This window comes from Caenorhabditis briggsae (assembly GCF_000004555.2).
Source record: "Caenorhabditis briggsae complete genome, chrII, whole genome shotgun sequence".
NCBI classification, from domain to species: Eukaryota; Metazoa; Nematoda; class Chromadorea; order Rhabditida; family Rhabditidae; genus Caenorhabditis; species Caenorhabditis briggsae.
Window position 1 is genome coordinate 8,292,579 of NC_013486.2, and position 10,279 is coordinate 8,302,857.

Sequence of the window (10,279 nt, forward strand, 5' to 3'; positions counted from 1 at the left end):
ATCAACACTTTACTTACCCAAAAATAACTCTTGACATGTCAATGACAGTAGAAATATTTCTGCAAATGGATGCTTTTTTTTGGAGTTGGAAACATTTGGTGAGTCGATAACTCATTTTCTTAATAAGACATAATGCCCGGTTTTAACCACTTTCAAAACAGTTTCCTAGTTGACTGTGTCATTTTTGAAGCACATTGTCTAGGTTTTGGATACAGTGCCCAACGACTGTCCAGGCCGTGAATATTCAAAACTTCCCAAGAGTAAGAGTTTCAAGAATTCTGATCTATGTCTTTTCGTACCTGAATTCTTATCGAAACTAATCACGGTGTCGTTTCGCAAAGTCTACTACGTAACATTTACTTACAAGGTGATTTCTGTCATATACAAGGCAAAAAGTCAAGTTTATCAGTCGACACTTGAATGACAATTTTGTGTTTGCGAGCCGACTATCCAATTTACCGTACCTGTTACAGAGGGGCCGACTCATCTTTGTTCCAAGGTAGTGTAACAGGGTGATTTTCATCTACAAGGACCCATCCCGTTTGGTTTGATTTATGAGTATGGTATCGGTCTCACGAGTAGATTGAAAGAAAGGGGTCCATCGGGAGTTCTCACACTCAATAACGCCGTTAAAATAATAGGCACATACAGTACCGGTCAATAAGATTTACAAAAACATTGTTTTCAGTTTATTTTCGGCCATTTTGATCATTTTCAGGATTCTGGAGCTCGGACGTAGAGTTTCCGATCACTTTGAAAAAGTTGTATGTCATACCGCATTTCCTCTAATTGAAGCCCATGGGCTTCTATTTTTCAACCTCTTTTTTTAGGAAATTACCAAAAACTGAAATTACCAGAAATTTTTTGAAATAGAAAGAAAATGTCTACAATAACCGAATAGACGAACTGAACTGTTCAAACTGCATTAACTGAACTGCCCGTACTTCTGTTAGAGGATGCGTTTCTATGTTTTTAAGCACGTCAGGGGGTGGGCTTCTATTAGAGGTGGGCTTCTATTAGAGGAAATACGGTATATTGAAAACTTTGCATTCACATTTTTTTGAAATTTTCTAGTTTTTCAGCTTATCACCATTTTATGAAAGAAACCCCTTTTGACCTGTTATTGTATTGAAAACGTGAAAATAACAGGTGTTTTTTCAGAAATCGACAAATAACTGAAATACTAGAAATTTTCAAAACAATTGTGAATGCAAAGTTTTTAATTTAGGTCTGTTTTACACCCTACAAAATTTTTGAAGTGATCGGAAACTGTAACACCAAGCTCCAGACTCCTGAAAATGAACAAAATAGCCGAAAATCGAATGAAAAATATGTCTTTGTATGTTTTATTGACCGGTACTGTATTTGCATATTTGTTAACACAATTCTAATGGCGTGAAAGCTTTGTTTGTTACAGTACCTCTGGTTTGCTTTTCTAAAACAGCTTTTACGGTATATGAATCCGATTCACTTTATACATTCTTCATAAGCAATATTATAAATCAGTTATATACATTTATGATCGTTATGCGTAGTTAGAACTAGAAGAGATAAGTGTTGTTGAGCAAACTTCGTTGTCGTTTCGATTGGAACCACTGATACAGATTTATTGTTTATCGGGAATATCAAATCTGAAACTTGATCTTTCGATTACCTCTTAACTCTAAGCTAACCATGTTCGCAGAAATCTCCATAGGTTGCTGGAGGACAACAACACATTCCATAAGACTGAGTGGCCGGTGGTAGACAAATTCTATCCCAACAGTTCTCTCCAGTATATCTTTCTGGGCATACACATCGTCCAAATTGATCTACTTGACCGCCATGACATACTGATGGATCTGCTGGTAGATGTTGATAATAGTAGAATATCCGGTGGAGGACTGATTTTCCAGAATCAAAACCAGATACAGTCAATGTTACGAGCTCATTTTTCGGAACCACTAGACTTTCGGATACGAAATTGTATGTACAAGAATTAGCATCTCGCGAAGTAATCGTCGAGTTCGAATTTTTTTGTCTTGCTGTAATCTGGCAGCCACCCGAGGTGACTAATGTTGATGGTTTCCAAACTCCACTAGCGAATATATTCGATTCTGAAAACTCCATTTAGAATTACGATTTATTGTTGGACAGATGATTCTTACTAATTTTCATGGAGAGGATTTTTCATCGTTTTCTATTCACAATTTCTGAAAGTTATATGCAATACATTTGGTATTACTACTCCCGTCTTACGTAGTTCTAAATTAGTTGGTGTGACTTTTCAAAAAATGGAAAGCAGATCATCTGTTTGACAGCTTGGCCAAAATGTTGAAGACCCATACAACACAAAATTGAAATTTTACTGTAAATGTATTTTGTTTTCTTGTGGGCTTTTATAATCCAGAGAATAGTAAAAGAAAATATTTTCGATTTAAAAAACAGTTCTTTGAAGTGTTGTGCATTCTTCAAATTAAGACAAAATACAAACAAAATGTGGCAATTATGACTAGTAATGAAAATGTTTGCGAGTATTATAATGAAATGAACTTCTTTTAGACACCAACCGATTTCACAAAAATCACCGTAGAAACCGGGAAAGCAGCTACACATTCCATAGGAATATATTGCAGGTTGTTGGCATATTCTATCCCAACAGTACTCTCCAGTATATCTTTCTGGGCATATACATTGTCCGAATTGATCTACTTGACCGCCATGACATACTGATGGATCTGCTGGTAGATGTTGATAATAGTAGAATATCCGATGAAGAACTAGTTTTCCAAAATCAAAACCAGATACTGTGATTGTTACGAGCTCATTTTTCGGAACCACTAGACTTTCGGATACGAAATTGTATGTACAAGAATTAGCATCTCGCGGAGTAATCGTCGAGTTCGAATAACTTTGAGGTTGATCGTATCGTTTTCTATTCACAATTTCTGAAAAATTATATGCAATACATTTGGTATTACTACCCCCGTCTTACGTAGTTCCAAATTAGTTGGTGTGACTTCTCCAGTTGTTTTGAGTAGGGAATAAATCGGATGTAATCCGGATAAACCTAAATAGTGAACTTTGTAATTTATCAAAAATATAGCCAAAATACTTCTTTGTGAAATTATTTGAGTGGAAGCAATGTCATCATTGTCAGACGACGTGAATCCAAGAATCATCCCAATCGAAGTTTTTTGTCTTACTGTAATCTGGCAGCCACCCGAGGTGACTAATGCTGATAGTTTCCAAACTCCACTAGCGAATATATTCGATTCTTAAAACTCCGTTTCGAATGATGATTTATTGTTGGACAGATGACTCTTACTAATTTTCATGGAGAGGAAGTTTGGGTTCGAATAAGTTGTGTAATCCTTCTTAGAGATGAGAGTAAATGAAGTTAATTTGTTGCAAAGTTTCTAATTAATAGTGAACGCATTTATTTTTTTTTTCAAAGATTGAAACAAAAGATTCGATAATTTCCATACCGTTTGAGTCTTGCATTGAAACAGTTTTCAAGCCAGTTCCAATGACTTGAATAACGGAATATTCCGCTCCATCCTCTAAATATCCATTGATTTCCAAAGGAGCATCATGGCAATTCTGAACCAAATATTATATTATTTGCTCATATTCCAATTATCTCACATATTGTTCATTGTCAGTAGTCAGTGTAGTCACTCCCATCATATCAGCAAATAATGGATAAAGCTGTAATCGTTATCAATTTTTGAGTATTTTTTTAAAATGAGAAACATACTGTATTTTCAGTTTTTCCCAGTGGGATCAGTCGACCGTTTGACATTTTTTGAACAAGTTCCAACTGTTTTTGAAGTGCAAAAATTTCTGTAGTGACTCCATCAGCAATGGTGAAAAAGTTGACCTGAATTTTAAAATGTTACTTGAATTTCTTCAATTTTTTAATACCTCCATGTGTCTTCCTATTATATCCCAGTGTCTGGATATATTTTGAACATTTTTAACAGCTTGATTTGTGAAATAATACACTTGAGCAGTTGGTTGAATGTTCATTTTCTGAGCTTGAACTATTGAAAGTAGTCCCATTGTGTTGTCTAAATTTGGGATGAGGGTCAACGAAGATACCAAACTTTGGAATCGTTCAATAAATAGAATTGGATTGTAGGAGCTCAGAAGAACATGTGATTCTGGAAAATGAGTCATTACCGATGAATCCTCATAAGAAATAACCTTTGGAGTCGTGGACTATCAGTGTGAATTCTTTTTTGTATGACGTCTCCGTGGTAACATTGGTCAAATACAGAATTTGGCTGATTTCCATTGCCAGAGTCATATATATCTGTTCGTTGGCAGAATGTTGCTCCAAAATGAAAATATACTGAAAATTTAAAAAAAGTTCCAGATAGAATTCGCTTTTCATACTTGTCTAGCTTCCTCAAGTCGTGGATCGTTGATTGCTTCAATGTTTCTCTGATTACATTGAATGGTGTCGTTTTGAGAAGCTTTCATGTGTTCTTCATGGCTATTCCAGGTAGCTCCATTAGGATGTTCGTCATTGTGATCGCCTAAAAACTCAAAAACTTTTCAATTGTCATTCAAACTTTGGCTCACTTTCTATGCAATATCCTGGAGTAACTCGTTGTTGATTAAACCCGTTATAGTAGAAAGTGTGTAGTTGTCTGAAAACTGCAAGATAACTCTTCCAATTTTCTCTAAAAACCCCTACGTGATAGGTCCTGCTGGGCATTCTAAAGTTGGCCATGCTGGGAACCCGTATGTAAAAGTGCAGTCTTTCTGGGATCTTTCAGATGCGTAGTATTTTTCTCTTAATAGTTCTCCCTCTGATGACCGGACGTCGTAGCTGGTATTCAACCACTGTGTGAATCCGTAGGTTTCCATTGTGGAAAACATGTCGATTCCTAGAATCAAACATTTCCAAATTTATTCTTGGGGATATTTAATGAGATCGTCGGTGACTATAAAAAATGGTTCCCTGAGGTTCAAATATTTTCGAAACTGATTTCACCCTACCTATGACTGCCATCCCGTTTCCAACATCAATGACCATGTCATCGTTGTAATTGAATAATATAGTATTCTTTGATTGAATGAACATTCTGTAGTTGTAGATTGATCCAGGTGTGGAAGAGATCGTGACTGTGTCTCCAAGTTTGCTGGATCTTGTGTAGAGCTAAACAACTGCATAAAAACTTGAAGAATATGTCGAACCTACTCTATACGATGGTCCTTCAACCAATAGTTTCGCATCTGATATTGAAGGCAGTTTTGAATCTGATAATCAAATTTACATTTTTTCAGATCAACTATCACGCATACTTGTCAATGGATTCACTGTGAGCAGGAAAAAAAAACGGAATCTCCATCGCTATCCACATAAGTCGTCACTGTTTCATCCCGAGTGAGTCCATATCCAACTGATACGTTTTCTGGGAAATATTGAGAACCAATAACAGAGAGAAGAACGTTGGAGAGGTCATTGGAATCTTGAATGTAGAAATTGTCGCCATGGTTGGTAAGGGCTAGTCGACGATAGACATCAACTCCATCTGATGAGAGGTCGACTCCTTTGGGTAATGACAAGAAGAAATAGTACTGAACGTTATTATCATATTTTTAAATCACCTTTTTCTTTTCCCTCACTTTGGATCTCCATAAAAGCGAGATCTGAAGAACATCTTGTTCTGCATTCTTATCTGTAAATCTATGTGACCAAGGGGTTGCATCTGAAGCTGGACTGTCTGTGAAAACCAAAACAATCGCATGAGATTTCATTTTCGGAAACTTTTATTGTGAATCCTTAACAGCTGTTAGCAATGGTTGAGTGGCATCTCCGTCGAATAGTTCCAAGTTGTTCAGATAATTGATAACGTCATCAGAATCATAGACAAATTCAGATTGAATATGCAGGTTGGATCCAGATTTGACAAATCCATAAACGATGTAGTTGTCGATCCAAGGGGTTCTTGTCCCAAATGAATTCTGAAAAATATGAAGATGTTCAAAAACGTCTGAAATCTTCTTGTTCACACCCTCATAATTTTCGAAACCATCTCATTGAAATTATGTTTCAAGGTGTCTAATTGAGATTTCATCGTAGTCTTTGTATTGAAAACAACGATCAAAGATCTCTTCTCCAAATCCATTTGATCTTCATTTGGAGGTCTACATCCACGCAATCCACAATATTTATCGTACCATCCAGGAGCACATGCACATCGATCCTTGTCGGGAACTGCATATCGCCGGCATCTGAAAAGTACGCTTTTTTGCAACTGATTCGCAAAATATTGCATTGCAAAATTTTCGGCAAATTCGAAATTGTTCTCGAAAGTGTGGTTCTTTCTGCATGTTATCAAACTTTTCTCAAAAGCTGATCAACTCGTTATCAGTGTATTTTTTTTTCTGCAAACTTTTTTCGAAACACGTACATGACATTTTGGCAAAGCTGTCCTGCGACATAAGCTGGACACCTGCAATCCGTCGCGTTCAATGGTATTCCATAGTTTTGACAATTGGCAAGTTGTGCAAGAGTTACTGTAATTTGCTGTTCAACAAGTACATACGGCAATGGATAACGGGAACAAAAAACAAAGAAATTGAAATATAAATCATTGAACAATAAATCACCTGGAACTATTGGGAAAAGTAATATGAAGACCGCCGTTATGTATACATGTCCCGTTATCATATTCTGTCCTGAAAATAGAGCATTAATTGTTTGTCCAATATTTCTATGGTGTTTTTATTTGAGCAAATAAATAGTTTCAAAGCGTCGTCGTTATTATTGGGAGTTTTCTGAAACTCGAAGCACAAATGTTATGAAAAATATAGGACGGCCCGTAGCTAGGTGCACATTCAAACCGATTTAATCGAAACAAGGAAGAAAATTTTCGGACTGATTACTTTGCCCCGTACATATTTATACGATTCCTATCAGTAAGCTTTCCATCTCGGGCGGGCCTCCCGAAAACGCCCTACTGAAATTTTTTTTAACGCAAAAAAATAAATGAAATTTAATTCGGGCGTTTCAAAAAATAGGGCGTCGGGCGGGTGCCACACCCGGGCGGGCGGGGCGTGTAAAATTCGCCCGAGATGGAAAGCTTACCTATCAGGATAGTTCTTTCGGAATCATATTATCAGGATAGTTCTTTCGAAATCATTGGCGAGGTGCAAAAAAAACAGTTTTTGTACGAGACGACGAGAAAAAATACGTTTTTGTGCCTGATATTCTTGAGAAACTGTCAATTTAGCACGTACAGCTGTCAATCATAATGGAGTTTTAGACGGGTTATGTGTGGTGCATGTGTCATTATCTGCCGAATTGTCACCTTTTCAGGTTAGGTTCATTTGTATCCTTTGTAAAAAAGTCTGTGCCATCGACAAATATGACAATGTGACGTTCGGTGAGGGTATCGACCTGTCGATGACCAGAGAAACTCAATTCTCATTATGCACTCTAATTTCACAGTTTTTTTGTACACCTGTATTTTTCAATACTTGTTAGATTTCTGAAAAAAAAACTAAATAGCTTTCCACTCCCTCTTGTTATTATTATTATTGGCGACTTCTTCTTCGTCCGCAATTTTGTCTTCATACTCCCCCCTTTTCCTTTTTTTTCACTTTTTACACGTTTATGCATTTTTGTCACTTCTACTTCCTCCTATAACGGCTTGGCTTGGGAATGATAAAATTTCCACACGACTACGATTGAACCGGTGGCCAATTGGGAAGAACTTCTTCGGATTCTTGTCACACTGAAATGTGAACAAACAGCCAGGAACTGACGAGAAAATGGATATTTTTCGGAGACTTCTTCGTTCGTCCATCCTACCAGAAATATGCACCCATGGACCTTTTCCTTTTGCCGAGAAGAATATATATACCGAAATGGAACAACCTCTTTTCAGGGTTGGGATCTTTTTCCTCAAAGAATCAATATATTTTTATCCGATACTGTAACTGGACAGTTTGTGACATATGTGTTTCGAAAACAAAATAAAAGAAATAGATAGGTGCGAATTAAATTTATTTAGACCAAATTTGTTTCATTATCTTGTGTGCATCAAACAGATACGTCGGTCTATTAGAAGTAAAACGGTACTTCCTTTTTATGATATTAAAGCTCGTAGCCTCCAAGTATTCATTGATTCTATTTCAAACTCAAAAATTTCGAACCCATTCGTCGTAATTGTATTTCGAATATTATTGACCTCATCTTCTGTTATCCAACACTCTATATTCAAACAGTGCGTAGAGTCATCCAATGAAAATCGATTGAGAATTTTCAGAATCAATCCATACTTTTGATTCATTTTCTTCCATTTCATGAAATATGTAGCTGCAGCTCGCATTATCTTGGCTTGATAATTCAATGTGTTCTTGATGATTTTTGTTATTTCATCCGCTTGTGTGATAATTTTGCCCAAGTATTCAGATCTAGGGTCAATATTATCCGGAATCGCATAGCACTTCGAACTGAACCCAGCACATATCTTCTTCACTTTTTCTCTTTGTTCCTTTCCACACACAAATAGAACAAAAACTCTTTTCTCTGTAGTTTCTTGTGGAAAGTCTGACGGATCATAGCTACCTGGAAGTAGATTAACGAACACTTGAGCACGAGTCATTCTCCGGAGGAATGTATCGAAATCAGATTTCCTCCGTGATCTGATTATTCCATTCATGATTCCGAAAAAATAAGAATTTATCACATTGATGAAAATACTGAACTCACTCTAGCTGATCCTCCAATTTAATTTTTTCTGTAAATCCATGTTGTGTCATTCCGTATCTGGGAATCGTTTGTAAAATCGTTCTCAGATCCGTTAATCTCTTTTTATCATTACACAAATCGTCTATCTTCTTCTGAACCTGTGCCAACTCATTGTGAACAAGATCTAATTTCGATCAAACTTCTGTCATTTCTTCATGGCTTGGAATCGCAACATCTTCTTTGTATTCAGGAATTTCGAATCCCTTTTGTTGGATTTGGAACTGTATCATTTCTATAAATAAAAAAAAATTTAAAAACTAATATCCATAAAATTCTTACGAATTTTCTCAAAATTATCATCACATTTCCTGACGTCATCTTCGAAAGTGTTGTGTCCGTTTTCCCTTGAATCAATAAACTGACTCACTCCAAGAACTCTCAACTTCACGACGCACTGGTATGCCGATTCGATCGGAATGCTGATCCTATATCGCTTCTTCATTTTAAAACAGTATATTGATTTTTATTGCAAGCAAAAGAAGGAGTAGTAAAGACCTTAAAAACAGTGTTTTAAATGTTCTTATCAGTGTAGTGGTATAATAAAAAAGCACGCCAATGACTTGAATTTGAGTCGAATCAATTGCGTATATGGAACTAGAATTGAGAAGCTACAGATAAACATCAGGAAATCATGAAAAGGTGAAGAAAGGTATTCCGATAATGATGACTGACGAGTATGGTTATCACAGGAAGTGTGAGGAAGTTATTGTTAAAATTTAATTTTTCTTAAGAAGACGAGATAAAACTTGAAAAAAAAATTGTTTAAAGAAGACGAGATAAAACTTTTATAACTTTTGAAATGGGAAGATCCGGGTGTTACTATCAGCAAAAAACATTTTGAATCCGTTAAAAACAAAGTGAAGAAAAGGTCGAAAATTATGTGAAGACTGACTAGGGAACTATCTGAGCGGGATTCCAAGTTACACTTAATGACCTATATCATGAGAAAACCCATAAAATTCTCATTCGTAATATGTATTCTGTTCGCGCGAAGCGGATGAGAATCTCCAAGATCTGGGGCCCCTCCCAGACTACATTGACCATATCCCAGCTCCTCAACCAATACACATGGGAGAAATGGAATCCAACTTGGAGAAACTCGAAGAAGACCTTCTTCAAATCAACAAGAACACCAGAACTCTCCAGACCAACCATATTCAATTGCTTGAGATGAAAGCTGGCTTGAAGCATGTTACGTTTTTGATGGACCATCAGAGCAAGAGCGAAGCAGCAATGTCCATCTCCGAAGCTGCTCGCGGAGAGGCTGGGCCATTTAGTGTCGGATTGAAGCAAGAGTTTGATAAGCCAGTCAGAGATGACAATGAGCTTAAGTAAGTCTTGTCAGTTTTGAAATCGCTAGCCCCCCCCCAATTTAGATTCGTCACCGGAGTCATCAAACGTGCCAAGAGTATTGCCTTTGCGCGTTTCCTCCGCCCGCCGGCGTATATAATTGGGTGCCCTGTGGGGACACTCTCTAGCGCATTGAAACTTCAGAACTCTGTATCGCAGCTCTTAGGAGACGTAGAG

The 10,279-nt window shown here is 36.9% G+C and overlaps 2 protein-coding genes across 2 annotated transcripts; one reads left to right on the plus strand and one right to left on the minus strand.

Moving 5' to 3' along the window:
* Positions 1–1,506: 1,506 nt before the first annotated feature.
* On the minus strand, positions 1,507–8,663 carry CBG02898 (the record flags this gene model as incomplete). The annotated part of the gene is made up of 20 exons (XM_045242365.1): positions 1,507–1,631; positions 1,674–2,096; positions 2,550–2,927; positions 2,975–3,256; positions 3,468–3,582; positions 3,628–3,690; positions 3,740–3,862; positions 3,907–4,145; positions 4,189–4,336; positions 4,381–4,523; positions 4,570–4,637; positions 4,685–4,877; positions 4,990–5,132; positions 5,192–5,250; positions 5,332–5,571; positions 5,782–5,958; positions 6,009–6,228; positions 6,408–6,675; positions 7,811–7,902; positions 8,155–8,663. The coding sequence occupies 20 exons, from the start codon at positions 8,661–8,663 to the stop codon at positions 1,507–1,509; spliced, it is 4,008 nt and encodes a 1,335-aa protein (XP_045092175.1).
* A 1,166-nt stretch (positions 8,664–9,829) lies between these two features.
* CBG25583 lies at positions 9,830–10,087 on the plus strand (the record flags this gene model as incomplete). The annotated part of the gene is made up of 1 exon (XM_045242366.1): positions 9,830–10,087. The coding sequence occupies one exon, from the start codon at positions 9,830–9,832 to the stop codon at positions 10,085–10,087; it is 258 nt and encodes an 85-aa protein (XP_045098122.1).
* Between the last annotated feature and the right edge of the window lie 192 nt (positions 10,088–10,279).